General features: G+C 39.9%; 2 protein-coding genes across 10 annotated transcripts in view; both read right to left on the minus strand.

The window, feature by feature from the left end:
* YAP1 (Yes1 associated transcriptional regulator) overlaps positions 1-3,335 on the minus strand; it is an 85,006-nt gene extending 81,671 nt beyond the window's left edge. For 2 of the 8 annotated variants that reach the window (XM_068181434.1, XM_068181435.1), the window contains exon 1: positions 2,704-3,334. In XM_068181434.1, the coding sequence (XP_068037535.1) occupies positions 2,704-3,027 (324 nt within the window). In that variant the 5' untranslated portion in view covers positions 3,028-3,334. Of the gene's footprint in view, positions 1-2,703 lie in introns of all 8 variants that reach the window. The other 6 variants (XM_068181429.1, XM_068181430.1, XM_068181432.1 and 3 more) reach the window with 5 other exon arrangements.
* A 463-nt stretch (positions 3,336-3,798) lies between these two features.
* CFAP300 (cilia and flagella associated protein 300) lies at positions 3,799-24,509 on the minus strand. 2 transcript variants are annotated; one of them, XM_068181437.1, is made up of 7 exons: positions 24,240-24,448; positions 23,735-23,816; positions 22,028-22,100; positions 16,542-16,708; positions 14,134-14,306; positions 9,179-9,245; positions 3,799-4,180 (listed from the first exon to the last, which is right to left on the minus strand). In XM_068181437.1, exons 1-7 carry the CDS (start codon positions 24,431-24,433, stop codon positions 4,049-4,051), a joined length of 888 nt encoding a protein of 295 aa, XP_068037538.1. In that variant the 5' UTR covers positions 24,434-24,448; the 3' UTR covers positions 3,799-4,048. The 2 variants fall into 2 exon arrangements, with proteins under 2 accessions (XP_068037538.1, XP_068037539.1); XM_068181438.1 differs by lacking the exon at positions 23,735-23,816 and having other exon boundaries at positions 24,240-24,509.
* Between the last annotated feature and the right edge of the window lie 497 nt (positions 24,510-25,006).

Raw genomic sequence — 25,006 nt, forward strand, 5'->3', positions numbered from 1 at the left:
GAGCCCTTAGTTTTATTCTGAAAACTAAAGTTCTTACTCCTCAGCACGGGGTTAAGAACAAACCTGCCTGTAGTCAGCAGATCTCATCCAGAGCATTAAGTGGTGGTTTGTTACTGGACTGCACCCACTCACTACCATCACACCCACTTTCTGCTGGAGGAGTTAATTTCCCACTCTCCTTTTCAAGTGGGGGTGTGGGGATTCAAGTATATGCACATACAACACCATTTCCCCCCTCCCCGTAGGGATTTAAAAGATCACACAAAGAGAAAAGCCATAGTGAAATGCCAACTGGCAGCAGCGAGTTCCAATGGAGGAAGACTCATGAATTCAACCATTAAAAAAACCTAAACAAGAAGAGTGAATATAACATTTCCTAATAACTCAAATTTTTAAGTCAAACTTTTACAGTCTGTCCATGCTTTATCTAAAGCAAAGCTTCAGCAAACGGCTGAACCAGTCAAACAAATGACCCAGAAACCCATTCACCGGAGTCACCACTCATAAATACACAGAAAGTCCTTGCCAGTACTAAATACATGTCCAACATGGAATAGAAAAGGCAGCTCTGAAAACCTGGTTAAAGTAAAATTGGCTTTTAAAAATATATTTACCAACTAACTGGTCTTATAGACAGACCAGAACAACATTAACACCTATAATGAGATGCATGTATCAGTCCCTGTCACACCTCTCTACACAAGGTATTGCACCATAAGGGGACCCACTTACACACTCTTACAGTTCTGCTTCGCTCCCTCTGGATGCAAGCACACATGAAGTTCCATGTGTTCAAATGGAAACAAATCAGTTTTCACTTATATGCAGACAAAAGAAGCAAGTAGTAAATCAAGTGGATTTGCAATATTTTAACTTCTGAGAATCGCAGAATTATAGAAAACAGAGACGTTTTCTTTAAGCAGAATGTTTATGTGGCATAACTAAACAAAAAAGAAAAATGAAAATAGTCAAAAATGAAGCAAATTATTCTCTTGCTTTAGCTGGATTTCAAGTTTATGTTTTAGGAACCACTGAGTGGTACAAGGAACAGAGATCCAACTAAATATCATTTACAGACAAAGATTAACATACACAAGGAATATAAGGCTAAGCCTAAAAGTACAACCAAAAGCTGTGTGACCATCACACACTTTTAGAGCATTTCAAACATGACAGCTATTTAACTGCAGTTACTGTATTTAACAAGACATAGCACCAAGTGTTAGACGAATGTTACCCATTCATATTTGTACACAATGGAACCGCAATGAGATTTGCACAAGTTGGGAGAACACTATACATAAACCCTTATTCCTTGCTGGATTTCAGTACATTAATAAAGGTCTGCAACTCAGAAGCTAGCAAAACTACAGAAGCAGATCAGCTCCACCCCTTCCAATTTTCTTTTCAGTCTTCCTATATGAAGGCCAGACTGCTTTTTTTATGTATTTGGAAAATGAATTAACTCCTAGGCTGTTAGACTACGTGCCAAGGTTCAGCCTGGAATGAACTTCTGAAGTCAAGTTATAAATCGTTCAAAACAGAAGTTTAATAATGGAAATGCTGACAGACCCTTAACAACACGGGTACCAGGCACCAGTAAACAGCGAGTTTCACCCTTACTGGCTACATAGATAAAGTGACAACAGCCAATAATACAACCCATTTTATAGCTTAGCAACTAAGTTCATTACTTAATAACACTTGACTAGGTAGGCACAGTCTCCATCCAAAACGTTGGTTAACAGCATTAGCTTTCGCTCATATTCACACCAGCACTTAGGTCTTGGTACAAAAGTCCCTCTGCTTAAATACCAAACGGCCCCGGAGGCCGAGCAACGACCCTGCCCCGCACACCCCACCCCGTTCCTCCCCGGCCCTGCCCCCGCATCGCCCCTTCCCCCCGGGCCTTCCCCGCCCCCTTCCCGGCCCTGCCCCGCATCCCTCCCCCGCATCGCTCCCTCCCCCAGGCCGGCACGGCCGAGGCCCCACGGCTCCGAGTCCCAGTCCCAGGCTGCCGCCGCTGCCCTGCATGCGGGTGCTGCGCCCGGCGGACCCTGGACGCCGTCAGACCTGGCGTCTGGCTCGGGAATTAACTTCGGATGTGCGTGCGTGTGTATGTGAGGGGGTTAATCCTACTCAACCCAGCGCCGTGCTGAAATGGTGGAAAAGTCACATCCATATTTACTGTCTGACGGGGCGAGGGGGTGTAGGTTTGGCACCACTTCATCGACCCCTTCTACAGAGGGCAGGGAATTGGACCGCAAAGCGACATTCCAAGCGAAGCGTTTTCACCCAAGTTTTAGGGGCTCCCTCCCACTGTCGCCCTCCCGGGGAGGCCGAGATAGCCAAAGGGCGGATGTGGAGTTCGGGGCCCCGCTGGAGACCGGGACGGGGCCAGCGCTCGCCCGCCCTCCCGCCGCGGTCCCGGTCCCGGCCCCGGCCCCGTCGGCGTCTCGGGGCGCGGGAGGCGGCCCTGCCCCAGGGGAAGAACAAATAAAGGGGTGTGGGGGCGGCAGAGAGCGCCCCGACAGCCCCGGCCAGGCGCCCCCCACCCCGCTCGGCCCCGTGGATTCCCGCCCCGGCCCCCTCCCCCACACGCCTCCCCCGGGAGGAGCTCGGCGGCGGGGAGGGGGAACATGGCCCGGCCGGGCTGTCCCCCGCCCGCCCGCGGCGCGGGCCCCTTCCTTCCCTCCCCCTCACCTGGCGGGAGTGGGCCTTGGGTTCGGGCGGCTTGAAGAAGGAGTCGGGCAGTTTCCGCAGTCGCATGGGCAGCGTGTGTGGCACGTTGGCGCCCTTGGGGTTCATCACGGCGTTGAACAGCGCCTCCAAGTCGGTCTCCGAGTCGCCCCGCACATGGACGATCTGGTGCCCCGCCGGAGGGGGCCCAGCACCCGGGGGCTGCGTCGCGCCGGCCGGGGCCCCCGACACCGGGCCAGGGGGCTGCGGCGGAGGCTGCTGCTGCTGCGAGGCCGGGGGCTGCGCCGCCTGCGGCGGCTGCTGCGTTTGAGGCTGCCCAGGATCCATGGCTCCGTCGGGACCCCCCGGCGCTTCCCTGGCGGGGCTCGGCGGCTCAGAGCCCGGATTCCCAGTCCCGCATGCCCCGCTCCCCGGGCCGCGGGCTCGTCCTGCTGTCGCCGGTGCTTCTCACCCCTCGGTCGGGAAGCCGACCCGCCCGCGGCAACTGGCAAAACAACTCTGGCCGTGCGGCGCTTCCCCGAGCCCGGCCCAGCCCGGCCGGCGCCTGTGTCCCGGCGGCGGAAACTAACTCACACAACACACCAAACAAAAGTTCGCAGTTACGCCCGCCCGAATCACTCTCCGCCGCCGGCTCCACCCCTCCTGAGCCCGCCCGCACCGTATCCGAGCGAGGGAGCCTGTGTTCGCAGCGCTCCTGCGCGCCCGCCCGCACCGCCTCCCGCCCGGAGCGCTGGGGGCGCTGCGCCGCCCCCCCAGACCCCGCTCCGCCCGCGGCCCCGGCCCCGGCCCCGGCCCGGCCGGCAGCGCACCGCCCCTCGCTCCGCGCCTCTCCCGCCCGCCCGCTGCCGCCAACCAAAACTTTTATTTTTCTCCCTAACTTCTATCCCAATTTCCAGGAAGCCGCTCCGCGAGGGGGTGGAAAGGGGCGGCCGCGCTTCTCTGCCCCCGGCCCGGAGGGGGCAGCGGCCAGGGACCCCTCCCGCCGGTCCCCTCCGCGCTTTCTCCCGATTCCGCTGAGCTTTCACCGACTGCAGAGGCCTCCCCTGCTGATACGGGTCGCGGGTCTGTAAAACAGGCTCATAAAAATGACGAGACCTCTAGAGAAATACTTTTTATTCGATAAAACGGGGAGGGAATGGGGGAAACGGCCAAGAAACAGCTTCAAGAACTATAAATAGTGGAAAACTTTTGTCACTAACCACACAGTAACATCTGAGTGAACGAGAAGCACTTCCGAGCACTTCAAGGAGTAGAGCTTTCCTCGTCAGAAAACTATGCAATGTCTACCTGAACGCAACAGAAAGAAGGCTATCTCTATAATAAAACTGGAGACCAGCCAGGTTTATAACTAGTTTGTAAATAGGCTTCCATCGAAACAGTGATACAGAATATTTACATGTCGTTTGCAGGGATCCACAATCAAGTAGGCAAAAGTCTGTTGGTGGCTTTTGCTTGAAGGGTAACACAGGCCATTAGCATCCTGGGAGGAAGAAAAAAACCAAAACCAAAACAGTATTAGGGACAATAGGGATATCTGTAAGAGAATTAATAAAATCTGAAGTTAATAATTTTGTTCCAGTTGTAACTGTTCATTGCACAGCAAAATAGAACAAATACACCACAGTTTATTTAAATGGTATATGTCCCCATGAGGATCCCAACACTAGAAAATGCACAGTAATTCTGACTGGATGTATCAAATAACCTTGAGGTAAATGTAATATTAATATAAAATGTAAAATTAAACATCTAAGCATGTGTTTACACAATTAGAGCCTAAAATACAAATTATTAAATATACAACAGCCCATCATGTTTCCTTTGAAAGAGAAAAATAATCACTTACTCTATATTAATACATAAAGTTGTTTCATCTGTAATTTTTACCACTTAGCGTTTGCTAATGCATCTGTTCAGGTTCCAATATTTGCATTTAAGCAAAACGCTTATTACAGATCACATTTACAACTTTGGACTATTACTGGAAACATTTTGTGTGCCAGTCCTCAGAAAGGGTTTGAAGGGATTCTAGACACCTAGCTGCAAAATCCTGGTTATGAAAAAAATACTTTCAGCTGACAATCAGCAGGGGAACTGGGTTCTTCACATTAACATCCTACGTCTGCACATGTCAATAAAAGCTTCAGTGTTGACAGCGCAGCACAGCTGGACACACTTCAAATCAGGTAGGGATCCAAAAACTAGATGGAGGGATTTTTAAAGCGTTGGGGTTTTTTACTTAGTCAGTGTGGTAATTGAACATGTGAAAGATCAATAAATATGTAGCTGACACTTCCTTTCTTTTAAAACATGTAACATTTTCCTCCCGCCCCCCAACACCTTTGTACAATAGTTGAAACGATGTGGGTGGGTTCTGTTACACTTTTCCTGCTTGAGGGAAATTACTACATTGCATATATTGTTCATTTTCTCCAGGAAAATTTTAAACTCATAGATTACAGACTATTCGAGATTTCACATCTCTTGCATTCTTCTGCTGAAGCTGTCTTCCTTTGCATAAAAGGAATACAGCTTTTTTTGGACCAAAGAAACATGAAAACTGTAACCTGGTTAAGTCAGTCAGCTGAGAAGGAAAAGAGCTGGGTCCCCATTTCTGCACCAAGGACCATTTGTGAATTTTATCCTTTAGCTGTTACTGGCACCCCATTTTCTCCTGCTGTTTTAAAGAGAATTAATCCATTATTAGATGGTCTGGTGTCTTCTTTTGGGGGATTGTTCAAACCCTAAATCTTTAATTAAGATAAGCACCTCATAAAAGCACTGTTTTAGACAGGTAGAGATTTGATAATGTTTATTCCCAGAATTTTCCAATGGTAGTCAAATGCCACAAGCTAGAAATAGCATTCTATTTTTAAGTGGCACAGCATATAAACTCTGTAGCTCCAGTTGTAGGATACCTGGCTTTCTTCAGGTGTTTTCTAAGGATGCATCTGTAACAAACACTGGATTCTCAACTGCAGTAAGGAGACCAAATTTTTAAGATTTTATAGTGCTCAGCATCAAAAGGCCTTTGGAATTTGATCCAAAAATAACCTAAGCTCATGCATGTAACTGAAGGAAAAAAAGTAACACAAGATCAGCATCAAGACATGATTGATAGTTAAACTCTTTTCCCATTGGTACTGAGGATCCCACTCCTGCAGTCTGTGTGGAATTGATTGAGGTTTTGAGGTTGTGGCAGTTGAGGTTTTGACTGTTTAGTGGCAGTGTGAGCCCACTAAAAATTTGTTCAACAACTCAAGAACAAAAACAATGTAAGTTCTGGTGATGAGGCATTTCAAGCAATTACCAAACCTAGTATCAGGAAAATAATCAATATAACCTAATTAAATGAAAAGGTTCTTAATTTTAATGAGCAAAAGAGGTCATAAAACCCCTAAAATGCTTGAGCATAAAGGCTCTGATATTTACATTCATGCATGTACACAACTAAGAATCATACCAATTCCATCTGCAGTGTGGACTTTGGTTCACACATGCAGGGGGTGTAATGATTGATTTACTGATGTTAGAGTAGGATCATTTTATTTTTTCTTTGTAGCAACACAGCTGATGATTTAAGAATACATATGCATAGCATAAAACAAAAATAAAAATACTGCTGAAGATTTTCAAAACTGCATAATGTAATTGACATTTTTTTAAAACACTTCTTGAATAAACTTTGCATTATTCTGTTTTCTAACACTGCCACAGTTTGGGTTCAGGTAAAAAAAGTTCTAAAATACCAGTGAGCACTCCAATACTTAAGCTGTAAAAGTGTTTCATTATATGCAAAGCTCCAAAGCTCTCAAGGGTATTTAGATTTCAACAGAGTACTTTGTCACAAGATGTAAAATTATTTCTCTTGTGATGCCCAGGTCTATCAGGTTTTGATGCTGAAGAGCTCTACAGACATTTGTAAGAGAGACCTCAAGAAATTAGAGGGCTGGACAATGACCAACCATATGGAGCTCAACAATGGGAAAGTTCTGGATTCTGCACCTAGGATGGGGCAGCCCTGGATGTACAGACAGACTGAGGAATGAGATGCTGCAGAGCAGTGCTGCACAAAGGGACCAGGGGGTTCTGGTCAATGACAAGTTGAACATGAGCTACCAGTGCCCTGGCAGCCAGGAGGGCCAACCCTGTCCTGGGGGGGCATCAGGCACAGCATGGCCAGCCGGGCAAGGGAGGGGATTGTCCTGCTCTGCTCTGCACTGGGGTGGCCTCACCTCCAGTGCTGGGGGCAGTTCTGGGTGCCACCATATAAAAAACACATTAAAGTATTAGAGAGTGTCCAAAGAAGGGCAATGAGAATGGTGAAGGGCCTTGGGGGGAAATCATTTGAGGAGTGGCTGAGGTCACTTGCTCTGTTCAGCCTGGAGAAGAGGAGACTGAGGGGAGATCTCACTAGTCTGCAGCTTCCTTGTGAGGGGAAGAAGAGGGGCAGGCACTGATCTCTGCTCTGTGATGACCAGTGACAGGACCTGAGACAACAGCACGAAGCTGAGTCAGAGGAGGTTTAGGCTGGATATCAGGAAAAGGTTCTTTACCCAGAGGGTGGTTGGGCACTGGAACAGGCTCCCCAGGGAAGTGGTCACAGCGCCCCGACAGAGGTCATGAAGTGTTTGGGCAACACTCTCTGGCACACGGTGTGACTCCTGGGGATGGTGCTGTGTAGGACCAGGAGGTGCACTTAAGCATCCTCGTGGGTCCTTTCTAACTCAGCACATTCTGTGATTCTGTGAACTATAACTTAGAACTTTAAGATATTTACATCTCTAATAGTGTGCTTTTTAAGATACTGTTTTAAAATTGTGCTCAGCTGCACAAGTCACTTTTATGATATCAGCTTTTTAAAATTTATTTATTTTAAAAATTATTTATCTATTTACATCAGGCTAGGAGGGTATGTCCTTTTCTTCCAGATACAAACCACAAAATCTTGGCTTAAAAAATGTCAGGATTATAGTAACACTCTACTGTTATTTATCAAATGAACTCAGAAACTAAATCCACTGCAGAAATGTAGTTATGTCCTTGAGAGAAACTTTTCACCACAAACACAAGACATTTGTGCTCCAGTAAGTGTCCTTCTTGTAAGTGCCATGTGGACTGGAGTAGTTTTGATCCACATAACTATCAAACAGTCTAGGCACACTGTTTAAGCCTTTCTGTTTTCTGAGAGAAAATTCTTCAGGATGTTCTTTAATAGAAATCATAATTTCAGAATTCTTCTTCACCCCACAAATTTTCAGAATGTGCAGTAATGCCCAATTTTCCTTCAAGGCTACAAGGAGGATAGCCTGCTCTGCATTAACATTGGATCTTCTTTTGTCCATCTATTTTGTTTACAAAATTTGCTAAAATTTGGTTGGGGTTTTGTTTGTTTGTTGTTTTTTTCTTTGTAGTACTGATGCTATTTAATGTATTGCCAACACAGTTAGGGGAGCTCTTTAATGTCTATCTGCCTAAACATAGAAATCTGCAAAGTTCACATCAATGCATTTGATTTAGAGGTGTGAAAGGAACAGTAATAACAGAAGAACATCCAGTTACCAGGGTTTTGCTTTTTTGTTTTTATTACAGTCTGCAATCCAGCAGAAAGATAAATTTTGATACACCCAGAAAGTGTTTATTTTCAAAAGCCTTTTATGAATCATACATGCTACTTAAAAGATGATGACCAACATATGAACAACTGGGCTATTGGCAACCTACAGGGAAGTTTGTGCAGTCTGAAATGACATCAGCTACTGCTGTTGAAAGTCAGTACATTATCTGACATTTAATTATCACATATTCTGGTTACTCAAGAAGAATTTGGAGTAGTTCATCCTACTGTAACAACTTAAATGACAGATATGCTGAATCTAGTAAACATGCCAGTTCTCAAACTTATCTTGATGGTAAATGTATGATTTTGCAAGGGAAACAGATAGGAATGAGACTTGACAAAGGAGGGGAAAAGAGGTTAGCAGTTATCTCACTAGCCCAGCCTTTTTGAATACTAAACTTCCTTGCAGTGTTTACAGAAACAAATGCAATGCAAGCTATTCACAAAGCTCTAGCAACATTTCAAAAAATAGAACTACAGGAGTGCATCCTTGATCCTTACTGTTACCTCAAGTTTTATTATTATCTAAACCTAGAATTACTCAGATTTTTATTTTTCTTTTTTTTCATTAGCTAATTTCTGGATGACTATTATGACTTCCACTGTAATCCAGTAAACCTATTTTTAGTGAGTGAGCTACCAAATAAAACTTTAGCTGCTGGTTACTAATTAAGAGTTAGTAAAGAGGATGAGAAACTGGATAAGTTCAGAGAAAGAGTTAATGAATAAAAAAGTGACAGCTATGGGAAAATAACCCATTACAAGGGAATATTATATTTTCTTTGTGCAAAATTGAATTCATTATTGTTATGTATATTACTGCCAGTAAAATCCCATATAAAAATTATTAATACTTACATATGCAGACACTCTGAAGACTGTAGAAATAATACGTATTTCTTTTGTTTCAGGGTTCTTTTGAACACTGAAATACAGGGGTATAATACATAATATATATCATAAGTACTGATAAATAGACTCTTTAATTTATTAAATAAATTTTTAACATATGCACTGTATCCTTGCTCAAATTTTATGAAGGTCAAATTTATAGCCAAAATTCAACTTAAGTCATACTGAACATGAAAAGTTATGTGGCCATTGTTAGGCAACATGGTTATTATGACATTTTACTGAAAAATATTTAATATGTTTAGTAATCTGACTTGGTTTCACTGTTCTCAGCTACTAAATCACAGCAATATTACCCAGACCTAGATGATTCCAAATACAGAGTTTTCATTTTGATAGATATGAAAAATTATACAGCTAAACATTTCATAAAAATATTTTCCCATATTCTTTGAGAAAGAACCTGCAAAGTGAAATGAATCTTAATACAGACTACAAGAAGTAGCAGCATTAGTGGTGAAGAAATACATTCTTTAGCTTATTTTTAATTAGTATATAATTATAGTTTAGGTTTATTTTTTCTCCTTTGGAATTTTGTATTTATAGTCAGCTATGCAACTTGGGATGGGATTAGTTCTGAGCTTTTATATTTCTAGACTGTTGTGAAGATTGCCATTTCTTCCATCACATTTACTAATAACACTGAATATTATTGCAAAGAATCCAGGCATCTCAACCTATTTGAAGTATTTTAATATGTAATTTTTCCTCAAATCTGCTTTAAGTGATGCTTGCATTTCTTCAGAAATTAGATCATGCAACTGCTACTCATTTATCTAATTTTGCAGATTCCCACTTACATTAACTCACTGTGGAACAGCTGAGGCTTAAAACTTCCACACTTATGTGCTTCCAAGAAATGCCTATCGCAAAACCTGCCTTGTCACAAATTGGTTCCATTCCGAAGAAAGGTCCCAGTATAGACAAGTTACAAGAAGATGTGTGAAACACAGCCCAGTTGAACACCACACCAGGTCCAAGCTGTGACAGCAGTCCCCTGTTACCAGTGCTTTGGCAAAGCTTCTTTTTATAAGAACAAAGGAACCCCAAATCAACCAACAGCACCTTTGTTGATTCAATCTCTGCAGCCAATAAAAGAGATTGACTCTCCAATTAACTGATTTCATCTGTAGAGTAATGACACAGTCATGTTTGAACCTATAGTGTGAGGCTGATCTTTCCCGTGGTCAGTCAGTAGTGACGCTTTCTCAGAACTTTTTGTTGCATCTGACATGTTGACATACTCAATTCTGGATGAAGACAGCATTGCTGAAATCAGTACTGACCCCAGTTGTGTGCCTTCCCACCCCTCCAGAGATGTCTGCCTTCTCAGCAGGACAGCTCAGCTACCTCATGACTCAGCTTCTGAACCATAGCAGTTTACAGACTAGTGCATTAAGCCAAACTAACCCAGATGGCACTTTATGCTGACACACCAGGCTGTAACTGCAACAGTTCAGAAACTCTTCAACCATCTCTGTGGAAAGAGTGACAACTTCAGAACGTGACATAGAGGATTAGTGGCATTATGGCCTTCTACCATGTATCACCACCACCAAAAGCAACAGTGGTATTTAAGTTATTCTGGCTTCAGATTCTTGATTCTTCTGTCAGAAAACTATGCTATCAATTTCTGGTTTCTTAATTTTCATATTATATATATATATATATATATCTAGGATACCAAAGTAAGAGTTGACAAAGTCTTCCTATTTATTCCACAACCTTGAGAAATTTTCCCCTTGTGGTTAGCTTCCTGTAAGTAATTTTTCAAAATGTTTATTTTCAGTACTTTGGTTATTTTTTAAGGCAAAAAATTGTGTCTGTTAAAATCAGATGAGATTCTTCCTTTGCTGACTTGAAAGAAAACAAAGAGGTTGCCTTTGACAAGCTCATTTGCTCTATTTCTTTTTTTTTTTTTTTTCCCTGAAAGGTTTTAGAAAAAAAACTATCTTGTCCTTTTGGAGAGGATAGTATTTCCTTAAAAATAATGTTAATAGCCCCATGTTCTTTCAAATTGTTAACTTCTAAACTATTCATTGGATATGGTAATTCATCATTTTAATGTGCATCTATTCTCTTTTTATGAAGAGCAAACATCCTCATGGTCTCTATTCACTTTGGGCTTTATTTATATCCCTCACCTTACTGGCAATATTTTACTAGGCTTTCCAAACAATAAAAGAACAACTTAATGCTTTCACATACATTCATTCATTATGGGGAAAAGGGCATGGAGATGGAGATGAAGAAAGGAGAAGAAAATAATTACTACAAGATGCTACAGCAGCTGTCACCATGGAGAGACACTGTCAGAAAAATCAGGGGTTAAGTACAGAGGACAAGATTTATCAACAGAGATTCATAGATTGTATTTTAATTAACAAGTTTATGTTATGTAAATATTTCCTTTAAATCAAAATACTGCAAGGGATTTTAAATTATTTAGGTTATACAGGATACAACACTAAACACTAGTGTGTTTGAATTTTGGATGGATTCAACTGATGACAGAGTCGTTACTGATGGGTAACAGACTACAAGTTGTGTATTAAATTTTTAGTAAGAATATATCACTCTTTTTCCAAAAAAAAAAAAAAAAAAAAGTCTGCCACTTAGTAGCTGTATTTGGAAGTCCCTAGCTTGTAAAATATCTAGAGTTGTTAATTTCAAAATAATTATTGCATTCTCTCATAATAAAGCAATGCACATAGAAATGCTTTAATAAAATGAAACCTCAAAACTTTTGACACTATTTTGAATGCTAGTGCCTTGGAGTTAGAACTCAGGTACGGCCAGAAAAAAAAACTCTAATAAAGGTAAGTAGGTAAAAGCTCATTAACAGGTCTGCTGCTGCCAGCATTAAAGGCACTTCTGTGGAGCTCTTCATGCCAAGGCACTTGCCCATAAGGAATACTGTAACAGGACTAAACAGTGGCAGTCTATACATCCATAACCTTACTGTTATTAGACTGTATTCATCTGTGGCAGCTGATTTTTCAATGCACATCATCAGCCAGCAGCTAATAATTATTGAAGTATCCATTTGTTTTTTTTACCAAGCCTTTTACCAAGCCTTCTGATCCTCAAACATAAAAATTAAACCTTAAGGACAGTACAGTTTACAGAACTTTTAATACCATGAAAAGCTTTTAATATCACTTTACAAAGAGTAGAAAGTGTCCAATGCAACTGTAATCCAAGATACAATGAAAACACACAGAGGATAGCAGTCTAAAAAAATAATTTAAACAAAACTTGGTATTCAATAGGAATTTGAGGGTGAACTTTTTGGTAAATAGAATTTAAGAGATCACTACTATTATCAACAATCTTTTACTGAAAATAAGAGGCTAAGAAAGTAATTACTAAGTAATTACTAATTACTAAGAAAGAAATTTTAATTGCTCTATTTTCTGCTGTAATTCGTGCAAGAATGAAGTAATACAGTGCCGAGAAATTAGAAATTAAGTCAAGACTGTCATTACTGTCCCTATTCAGATCCTCTCACTGTCTTTTTCTTTCTTAACACAGTGGAAATAAAACAGAAGCATCATTTTGGATAAACTGGGAGCAGGGGGAAATGAGACCAAGAAAAAGACAACTGTGATTCTGAAGGGGGAGGAAAGGTCTGAAATGTCAAGATCAAAACTTTTCTCATGGGACTGACAAAGAACTCAATACTAAAGGAGAAAGATAAAAGATTCAGTGAAATGCTAAGTTTACTTTTCAACTGGTAACCAGTGCTAACACCAGCTTTTCTGGCAGTGAGAAACCAGCAACAGAGAGACACATGGTAGACAAATTCTGAAGATCACTTACAAGGTCACTTCAAAACTTGGGAGGATAGAAAGCAATCTGCCAACTGGAAAAAAAAAAACAAACAAACAAACAAAAAAAAACCCAAAAACAAACAGCACAGGTATAGATCTTAAAATATTTTCTTCTAAATATTTTATAGAGGACAGAAGCAGCACACAAGAGGAAAATAAAAAGGGCTAATAGGGAACAGGTTGAGGATACAGAAAAGGTAAACTTTGAAAGCGGGATGAAATTTTGGGAGGATCTTGGCAGAGACTTTTTCTTCTGTTTTAAGTAATTAGAACTATTTCGCATCCTTATCAAATTTTACAGCATGAAAAGGAAAAAGAATGGAAAGAGGTTTAACGAGATAGGAAGGTAAAGAAAATGAGTGGCTTAGAACAGAACTTGAACATGTTTAGGATAAAACAACTCAAAAGCAAAGGGGACCAGTAAAGTGAAGGAACTGATTGGATTTGCACATTGTCCTAGATTAATTCAACAACAGAAGAGCAGAAACAGCTGCAGTCAATGCAGAGTCACCTATGGCCCAGGACTGAAGGAACAAGCAGCTTTATTCAAGTGCAGAATAAACAATATAGAAGAAAAGGGAGGGTAGAGTTAAACATTGATGGGTCCTTTTATGTCAGATGGATCCTTTTATGTCAGAATTTCTGAAGAACCCACTTGATTCTCATCTATGTACGAGATGATAATACCAAAACTACTCATACTAACTAGAATTTTAGTAATATCTTTTACAATCTTTATATTCCCATCAGCTTAACTAAGAATGAGTCTGTATAACCAATAACTACATTCCATTTCCCATCAACCAGAACATAAGAAGTTTTGTCAATCAGAGAAGTCAGCATATGGATATATCAAAGCAGGGCAAAAATTGTGGTTTTAGTCTGAATCTAAAACTCTGATCAATTACCTCTAACCTCAGTGGAAAAAAAATCCTCACATAAAATTCCAAACAATTCCATACACTATATCTGGGAAAACAAATCAGTAATGTACAATAAATTTACACAACTCGATACAAAGCATCTGTGTACACATACACAGCTGTACAAAAAGCGAGTAACACTTACCTCACCAAGTCTTTATAAAAAGCTTTTGTAGTTTCTAAGTATGGATCAACTACATCTTCAAACTGGCAAAGAGTTCCTCCAATACAAAAATGCTTAAAAAGACAGAACAGAAATTCCTCGCGATCCAATTGAGTAAATAAGTCATAATGATATGAATCCTCCAGAAGCAAGACCTTGTGGAACAAGGAAAAAACAAGGAAGTCAAATTGATAAAAAATTATTTAAGATTCAGTTTATAAATAATGCAGCTAGTATGCAGTATGGTACACAGAAATTATGTCCATGTTAAATACATGGATGAGGGATGGAAATACATATTTCTAAATCCTTCTTCCAATGATGCGATTAGGTTCAAAATTCTTACATAAAATATAAAGCAGAATCACTGTCAGATTTATGCCCAAAAGACATAAAGGAATATTTTTCAAGCCATGTTATTTCACTGGTATATTATCTGTCATGCTAGTGAAACAAGCAATCTGAAAATAACCTACCTATATTTGATATGTCAATTGCTGTTAACCAATGGGGTAACTGTTTTTGGTAACATTTGCTTTTTCACTTTTAAATTGACACAGTTATTTCACATTTGTAAAGGAATTCTATGATCTCTCAGAGGAGATCACTCAAACTCCCATCACTCTTTATTACAGACTCCAGTGAGCCCTGATCTGTAGCCTGGATTAGCCAGACATGCATCCAGCTGCCTCCATACGTGTCACCTGCCTTTGGCTGAGATATTATGTGAACACAGAGGACTTAGAGGACTTGCTAGATTACTGTCAACATTGGTTCATGTAAATGTGGACAGGAATTGTAACTCACAATGGCTACAAGACATTTGAGTCACGTCAGCCAAAATGCAGATGCCAGCCCAGGCAAACTGGTCAAAGTTAGACATTAATCCATTGCTCTCTGGCTCTCTTTATAACAAAACTACAAAATCTGAGTAAAAAAGGGTCAGGGCAACAGCTGTTCTGGATGGCCACCTCATACATATCCCAACCTCCCTGGCTGAAACAAGAAAAGAATTGGCAGGTAGGAAAGAAACATGGAGTCTTGCAGCCAAAGGCCACTCTCTGACACCGGGAGACAGTTTGGTGCCCCCTACAGTCTTCTGTTCTAGATCCCTGACTAAATAATTTGAAATTTTTATGTCATTCCTGGATTTTGACTTATTCTTTCTACTGTCTTAGGTCTTAGGAGTAGGAATCACCTTTGTTTCAAACCAATGTTAAACCCTCAACTTGCAAATGCTGACAGACAAATCACTTCCATGGGAAGGAAACTGGGAAGACACTGAAACCGCAATAATTTCTAGTTTTAAATGTTGCCTCTAACCTTCCTACATAAAATGTGTTTTAATTTTCAGAAAACATTTCACATATACCCAATTTATAAATAAATACAAAGTATTTTGAACTGTTAGGCTACAAACTACATGTGAAATTCAAACATGAGCTTGAGTTCTCACCTTTTCCCAGAACTTTACAAGACAGACCAGTATTTCAGGCCACATCCTGTAACCAGTGTCACTGGTTCAAATGCATTGCCTTCAAAGGATTTGCGAAGTGCAAATGAGTGCAACTCTATAATTATTTAGTACTTATGTTGATTATATATACAAGGAAGAGCAAAATCCAGTTCTTCCACACTATGCTTTGCTAATGCTACACAAACATAAATTTAAAAAATGGTTTTAGCTTATGAAGTCAAAAGAAACACAGTAAAGACATATATTGATTAAAAGGGTGCCACTGTTAGAGATTCTTTTTCAGATAATCTGCTTTCTGACACTTCCACTAGAGTATATCAAACAGTTTTACATTGCAGACCTGTTCAGGAGTTGTATTTAGTCATTTTCCAGTACTATACTGAAAAATAATTTCCTCTTCCATAGCTCCTCTTGCTTTAGAGAAAATGTATTAAGATGGCTTTCTTTTATTTATCTAATGCCTTCAGATATTATATGATCAGCATTCCTGTCCAGGAATGCTTCAGGATGTAGCTATCGAATATATTCAATTTAATCCACTACCTGGAAGGCTGGGTGAACCTACAGCTCTGAGTATCACAGCACCACTCATTGGCATTCTCCTAAGCAAAGAAGCAGCTGCATTTCCCCACACAACCCCAGCACTGACTGCCTGAGACACAGGTGGGTAGAAGAAGGCTTAACCTTTTTCTCCCACCTAAAAATGAAAGAGGGCTCACCTGGAAAACAAGTAATTGCTTTCACATATTCAGGCACTGCAGCGCCTCAACTTGATGAGGGAAGTTGTTTGTAAACCATGGCTATTGATGCCTGTTTTTACCACTGTCAGAAAAAAAGCAACCTGAAAAATATGTCCTTATAGTACCTAATAGGGTAGGAAAAATGATATTAAATTATTCATTACTATACTGACCTTCCTTAATTCATCAGAGATAACAATATCATCGTAATAGTCATCATAACATTTCACAATAGTTCCAGCTTCTCTAACAATTCCTTCAGAGTACAGCCGATCAAAAAATGACATGGAAATCTGTGTACAGGGTACCACTGTAGCTTCAATTTTTGTCACTTCGGAACCTGGAAGATACAGGAAGCTGATTCCGTGTTTCATGTTTTTAAAAAAAAACACACATCATGTAACTATGACTCAGTCACAGAGTCCCTCAAAGAAAAAAAAAAAAAAGAAAAAAAAAAAAAGCCAAAGAAAGCTAAGAAGGAAACAAGTGTAAAGAAAACATTGAATTCATCTGACTATTACTTTCCATTAAGGCTCATGTGTCTGCTCCCCCTGTTGGAAAATACCATCAATGGAAACTAGGGATAGATGGAACACCATGTGAACCCAGCATCGCATTAGATCACACCCTCAGAAGATCATAATCCACAGGTTAAGCCTTAAAGCATCTCAGGACATATGCCAAAATTGGCATGATGAAGTATGGAAGTCAATAGCTGCTAACAGCACCCCACAAAGTAAAAACCAAAATGAACACAGCCTCAAAGAATTTTTGATTTGTGAAGTACTATATTGAACTTATAAAAAAGTTTTTTTGTAGCCACTGTAAGCTCTATTAACCAGCTATTTCAGAAGATGAAAAAGGTACTATGAACACTTCCTATATGAATCTGGAGCATCATCTGGAGTATCACAGTATTTAATGTAATCATTAAATGCAGAATATATTTTTCTATAATTTTTTCCCACTTGCTTGCAGATCATCCAAGCCTGGATCCTGTTGCTTACAGACATCTAGTGCCATTTGAGATGCCTGCCCTACAGTATTCTCCTTAAAGAGGTATCAGTCCATAAGGGCACATATCTTCTCTACATACAGTGTTACATCTACAAATCTGTCTGCATGGTGTTGGATAACTTTTGGCATTTCAAATAGCATTAGGCCCCATGTTTAAGAAGCTTTGGACTCAACCCAGTTCTGTCTCTCTCTGCAGTCCAAGTGTTCAGCATAATGATAGAACATGTTCTCTACCCATCTCCAGGTCCGCCTGAACAACCTTCAGAATGGTTCTGAACAGGAGAGGGTAGGAGAGCACGAGTGAGCATTCAGCACAAGGGCAATGTGTCTCAGCAGAGAGAATATTCACAACATTCCAGCTGTCCATGAGTTTATTCTTATCTCTTCTCCTCTGTAGGTTCCCTTGATGGGAGACTGGCCAGCAACATCACAGTATCTAAAGGCTTTTTTTTTCCATACAATTAAAGATAAAATTCAGTGCTGTCCTGACAAACTGACCCAAAGGATAATTAAGAATTACTATTCAGGAAACGTCCAAATTTCCCTCTAAATTACAGTATTTCAGGACCAGGAACATGCCAAAAAGGGATGCATGAACCATGATGCTTCCAAGTGCACCTATCATTTCATTCCAATTCTAATCTTTGTAAGCACAGCATAAATTTTCTCTGGCCCCCACCTGCAGAAAGCCTTGGGATTTCTGCCATATACTATTACATAGAGCCTATTTATTCACAGGTTAAGTAGGGCTGGTATTTTAATACCTATACCTGGGTAAATTGTACCACCCAACGAATCAAGACAAGGAAAAAAAATAAAGAGAAGTTATAAGTCGATAGCTTGAAAATATGCCTACTTAAGCTAAAATACTGACAGAAAATTTTAAAATTATTTTATGGGACCATTGTGATGTCAAGAAAATCTGTTAAAGACAAAAGCACAGCATTTAATTGCTTGGCTTCCTGTCTACCGACAATGTTTATGAAAGGGGTAACTTTTATTAAAGAATAAAAGGTTTAGTACCTTCTCCTACCTGTACACACACTGACTATACCAAAAAATCATATGACATAACCAAGAACAAGTCAGAAAAAAATCATGAATTACAGGATTGCAACCTATGAAAAAACCCCAAACTGATATATATTTATTTATTTGTACTTCCACCTCCTCACTTCCATTTTCCTCTAACTTCTAATTCTCCAGCTCCCTTTCACAGGGATTGAATTTTTATTTTATAAGGGATTTATTATGACAAAAATCAGCTTTTATCACATAAGTTATTTTAAAATTAACATTAAAATCTGTGTCAACTAACAAACATCAGATGCTAAAAGACTTGAAAAAAGTGAAAGATCCAGTTACTGAGCTAAAAATATAGGATATTGAGCTATTTATAGGCCTTAAATTATAAGGATTTTAATGGTGGAAGGGAAGGAGACTTCTGCTCTGAAAAAAGGCTTTATGAAAACTTTAATAATGAAAAAAAAAATCAAAAGCTTTGTAATTTGTTCAGTAGTTCAGAAAACCAAACTACACATGGAAAAGTTTAAATACACTGGAAGGTCCTGCTCTCTATTTGAGAAGTGAGATTTGAAATTCAAAATTTCCTGGACAAGAATGATAGGTTTTAATAACACTATAAAAGTAAGCAGTGAAAAAGGAAGAAGAAATGCCTTGACAACTCTACAAGCGGAAAACAAAGAGCTGAAAAATCCTGATACAGTTTAGGCTTATTGTAACAGCCAACTCTGGAATATCTATGAAGTGCTGCCAGTATACTTTCAAATTAACACATTGCATATCTAGTATGGGGCAGATAAACCCTGGATTAGGTATATTTAGAATTCCTCCAAAATCAAAGAAAGTTTCTTATCTAAGAAAAATATCTTGTAACGTACCATTTACAAAACAGTTTATATGCAATGCAAGTTCAGTGCTCAGTATTAAAAAAATATGGTATTTCAAAAGTAAAAGGTGTAGGTCGATGATTTATGGTTTCATATGATATCTAAAATTCTTTGCAAATTACATCCTATAATAGTAGTTTAAAATTTGCTGATTTAAGATTACCTTCCAGATTTTAAAATCCCATTCTAAAGACATAAATTGTTGAAGATTTAAGCACATATGGCAACTCAAGAATTCTTTTTTAGGCAAATCCTATTTTTTTATTTACACAAATAGATGGTAACTTTACCCCTTTGAAGATAAATTTTCAAGTGTTAATTGAGCTTAAGCAGACACAGTCCTGCCTCCCTAAGACTGCTGACAGGTGCAAGGCCAGCAATGTATCCAGGGAAAAACGACTATTTAGTTCTCATTGCAGCTATTTAAAAAACACAAGACTCAATACATAAATGGGTATGCATCAAATTTGCTCCTTTTGCTGCTTCTAGTTTTGAAATATCAGAGTAACAGATGAATAGGTGGCTTAAAGCACATCAGAAATATCAGATACTCTGCCAGGCAGTCAGAATGAGGTGAAAAAATATCCCTATTAGGGATGTTGCCCTACAGGCAAAAAAGTTTGGTTTGAGACTAGATCATTAAGTATCCTTCTGATCAGAGGAAGCAGGCTAGAGAATATCATTGTGTATCATTTACCTAAAATGTTTTATTTCAAGCAATGTTGAAGCTGAAGTCCTTGAAACAATGTATTATTATGGAATTCTACCAGGACAAAAAACGTACATCAAAAGGTGAGAGGGGACCACAGTCTTAAAAAAGAAAAAAATATTATGAAAATAAACACTACTGTAATGTTTTATTAATTTATTTTATAATGCTGACATCTTTCTGTGGGTCCAGAAATACTTTCTGCCCAAGCTCATGGAGGGCAGGGGAAAGGAGTTTTCTATGGATCTATTTAAACCCCATCTGTATTATGCACTCAAATTATCTCATGGATTAAAAAGAAAAAAAAGAAGAATTACTAACATTTTTGTTTGTAGCAGAATAAATGTGGTATTTGAATAAATGTAGACTATGTATTTTCTTCAGATTTTCTAAAAAGCAAAATAAGTATGTGTCCAGTATTTTTTAACAACAGGACTGTTGTTTTAAAGTTACTCCACAGTGATAAGCAAATGGTATACCTGGATGAATGTATCAGCATGCCTGAAAAAGCAAATACTAGAAGATGATTTTTACTTCCTCCCACTCCCAGCTAATTCTTACTATATTTTCAAAAAATGCACATAAAGACTAAATATAGAAAAATGTGCCAACATTCCTCACCAAAAATAGGCAAAGAATGGGAAGATGAAATTTTAAGAGCAAACAGGGTATACCAGCTGTTCAGGATTTAGAAAGGGAACCCTTCCAGTTCTTGGGACAAAATGCTTCACTTCTATGCAGAGGAAGATTGAACAGAACCAAGAGTTAAGCTGGGTTACTTGGCAAGAGACCCTCCACTCTTAACACAAGTTATGTAACCTGCTGACCTCCACTACAGGGACTGTCAAGTTATAGACTAGACAGATAGCCTAAAACAAATCCTGTCTAAAGCAAGAAAAGGTTTACTACTGGCTTAAAATACATCTATTTTCTTTCTGCTTGCCAGAGAAAGAGGTACCTGAAGGGGTACTTGAGGTATTTTTTGCATTTTATATATATTTCAATTGTTTTAACAGTTGGGTGAAGTGTTTGGAAAACGGATTTTTGCTGACAAAAAAGTGGCAGTGTCTAGTGTCATTGTATATAGTGGGAAAAACTTATGCCAATTCCAGAGAGCTGAAATGGAAAAATTAGAAAATTCCCAAAGCTCCATTAAATATTTACACACAGTAACATTGCAGACAAACCAAAAGAAATGAGGGATTCTCACTACCCTCTTTTGAGATATTCCTATTATGCAAAATCACTTTGGCAATATGCAATAACATTATGCATATAACACCATTACATTATCACATGCAATTGCCATGAATTTTTGTGTGCCATTTATGTAAAGAAAAACACAATTTCAAAGTGGAGCCACAAATTTCCTGTTTGCTTTTGGCCTTCCTGCTTTAGCATCTCATCTGCAGCTCCAGACCTAATGGAGTGCGTTCAGAAGTTTCTGATATGGCAACAAAGCTGAAGTGACCCTGATGGCATGGCTGCAAGCAGAGCAACCTGTCCCATGGGGCTCTTCTGTGCCTCCACCACCACAGCTTACAGACAGCAGATTTACATGAGCTCAGGGTGTGCTCTACTAACTCTCTGCTCTCAACTTTAATTTGTAACAGAGCAATCATCTCAGACCTGTCCCAAGTCCGGTCGTTGCCTCTATAGAAGAATGCCCTTCTCCAAATGTTATCTGCATATGGTACTACTGTAATTCCACAAATAATGCAGCTGTTTATGTCCGGATACATGATCAGGTCAAATGGATGCCACAAACCATTTATAAACAGCTTCAGGTGCTTGATTTATGGAATGATGCAGGGGTCAAAAGAAAAAAGGGCATAACAGGTGACAAATAAGTTATTTTATTTTAGAAGTAGAATCTCTTCCTATTACTTAGTAAAAGAAGTAATTCTTTAAGGTATTTCAACTAGCTGAAAGCGCATATGTATGAACTGTAATTATGGTAAATTAGAGCAAAATAGTTAAAACACAGACTTTTTTATTTAAGATTAATTTATTCTAAATTTACCCAATGTGGTCCATTGTCCTGAAGCTGACAGCAACTTTAAACTGGAGTTCACACTTTGATCATTAAAAAATGCCTATAATATTCAAATAAGAGAATACAAGTTAATGAAATGAAACAGAAAATCATCAATCATAGTGCCTTGGACTTTCAATCCAAGTTGTAAGGCTCCAATTAGTAAGCAGATTCCTTATGATTTACCAGTTTGTGTACTAAATATCACACCACCAAAGTTTGTGTACTAAATATCACACCACCAAATCCACGGGTTTGTAACTCAGTGTAGCCAGTGTCTTTTATATATAGAAGATATCTTCAGGTGCATATTTATATATGTAGTACTCAATTTTTATAGTAAAGCTGTTTTAGTCCAAGAACACACAAAAATGTATGAAATTCATGGAGGTACAAAATATTGAAGATGAAAGTTCTATCTCTGCAAACAAGGTCGTTGAAGTTAAAAATGCAATGCCAAGTATGATTTTAAAATTTACTCTTTTTAAATATATTTGAAGCTTGGAGAAGTGTAGAGACACACAAAAATAAACAGATACAGAGGAGATTAATAAGTTATTGAAGGGATGAAGGATATATTCCACAATAAGATTTGAAGAATTCAATCTTATTGATTTATCAATTAAAAGGAGACATCCATAGTAATGTTGATAGATGGCAAGTTTCCAGGATAGATAAGCCAACTAAGAAAACCCACACTTACAGACTGAATAATCACTGAAGAAACTGCTAAGAAAATGAAATGATGGGTCTTTCAATTTCTGTATCACTAAATTTCTTTATCACCCCTCTGGGATACAAAGAGATCAGACATTACATGTAATGGTCCTTTTTTCCCAATTACTTCACAGCTTTTCAGATTTCATAACTTCACAGCGATATCTTTACATTTTTAATTCAAAAGAGACAAGCATTGAGAGGGTAAATGGGTATTCTGTAAACTTCAATAATTTGAAATGTTTATCAGTGGAAGATGAAATAAATATTGGTCCATTTCTGTGTGAATTTCTTTAAGATATAAAGAGGCTGAATTCTTTATACATGATAACAATATAATGTAGACATACAAATTATCAAAAAGTTGTTTTTAAAACAACAGATGTAAAAATCACATAGTTTTTAAAACCACAGGTTTGGTTTTTTTCCGTCTGCAAACAGATGAAGAGATTTGACTTTGCAGATGACAGAAATGGAGGACATAAAATCAGCAAGAGATTTGAGTCTCAAAAAGCTGGGAGTTCAAAATTCTAGTATAAAGCAATGGTATCCAATAAATTTCAAAAGTTTTATTTCCAGATATGTGGTGCACATGCACATCTAATTGCACTGTGAGAATTTACTGTGAGAAATTTACTGATAGCATTGAGTCTGTGCACTGTTTGAAGTCTCACACTAGGTGGACTTCCCAACACGAAACCCTGCAGCCAAGATCAGCATCCAGGTCAGATTTCCATTCTTGGGAATCCTGAAAGACTAAATTGTTCCCTCTTAAAGCAGAGTAACATTAGTACAGAATAAAATATTTTTACTGGACAATACAGTTAACCCACAAAGTCAGAGACTTGAGCACCACACCTAAATCATCTCCTTTCAAGGAGAGTGAGCAAGCCAATAGCATTCAACACTGCTAATGTTGAATACAATTTCATGGGGGGTGGGAGGGATCAACTTAAAATACAAAGGATTTAGAACTACCATAAGAAACTCATCCTTTTGATAGGGCTTAAACTGCTGGTCAAAACTGAACGCTTGTGCTGTGATCCTGCCTTGCATGGACCTGAAATGGAAAAATGAGATTAAATATTCTGAAGACATACATAATACCCTATTTTGACCAAGTATACTTTGGTTTTTCATCCCCATTCTCAGTTATAAGCGCCTCCAACCCTTCGTTGGAGGGCTCGAGCTGCGCTTCGAAGCTGAAATAGATCTGGGCTCACTGTGGGAGGCCAGGACAGACCTTCACACCGCAGAAGGCGCGGTTTGCCTGCCTGGAAAATATCAAGGGGATTTCATGTGAAAGGGTTGCAGGGAATAAATGAGGGGAAAAAAAAAAGAAAGATAAGAGAAATGGACGCGGACCCGCCGCCACAGAAGCGGGCGTCCTGTGGGCGCGGCAATGGCTCCAGCCCTCAGGACGGCCCGCCTGTTCCCCCGCCGCCCCAAGACAGAGGCATCCCGCAGCGGGCGTTCCCCCCACCATTTGAGGAGTCGGTCCGCGATGTCCCTGTCCTGCAGGCAGGAGAAGGTTTTCTGCGGCAGCGCTCGGAACACGACCCGCACCGCGCCGCTCTCGCCCTCCGCGGACATCTTCCCGCGGCCCCGCGGTTGCCGTGGAGACGGCGCCGCTCCGGCGCGGAGCCCGGCCCCGCTCCCGAGCGTTCCGCCGCCCATGAGGGCCGGCGGACTCGGCTGTCCCCTTTCTCTTCGTTGTTTGCCTACAAAATCCCTTCATTCAACACCAGCCTTCCCCCCTCTCCCCTCTCTTCCTGTCTCTGCGCCAGGAAAGCTCAGGCTTGCCCAGCAGGCCGAGGCAGGGACTGCCATTGCTGCCTTTGCCGAGGCCACCCCAGTGCCGTAGCACCAAAACTAACTAGGAAAAGGCCAAAGTTATGAATTGTAGGCTTCTGGCGAATCGGGGCTGCTGTTCGCTTCCGAGGAGGCAAAGCCATTCGGGAACAGCAAAGCCGTACTTTCAAACTCTTCCCAGTCGAAATTAAAGGAAAGACCATTGTTACTTAAGGAAATTATTTCCTTAAGTCTAGTAAAGCAAGGGACACCTTGCACAAGCTGGGGAATTTCCTGTTCCTCGCAGGGAAAGCAGTGAGAATTTAAGGCTGCTGCACATTTCATGCTATTTTCTTCAGCAGCGTACCCCGTCCAAAGCCTATGCTTGCTTAGCCACAAATTTCCAAAACTGTAATTTTCCCATTAATCTATTGCTCAGGCTTAGCAGCATTCCCATGT

Source organism: Anomalospiza imberbis, chromosome 2, assembly GCF_031753505.1.
Source record: "Anomalospiza imberbis isolate Cuckoo-Finch-1a 21T00152 chromosome 2, ASM3175350v1, whole genome shotgun sequence".
In the NCBI taxonomy this organism is placed as follows: domain Eukaryota; kingdom Metazoa; phylum Chordata; class Aves; order Passeriformes; family Viduidae; genus Anomalospiza; species Anomalospiza imberbis.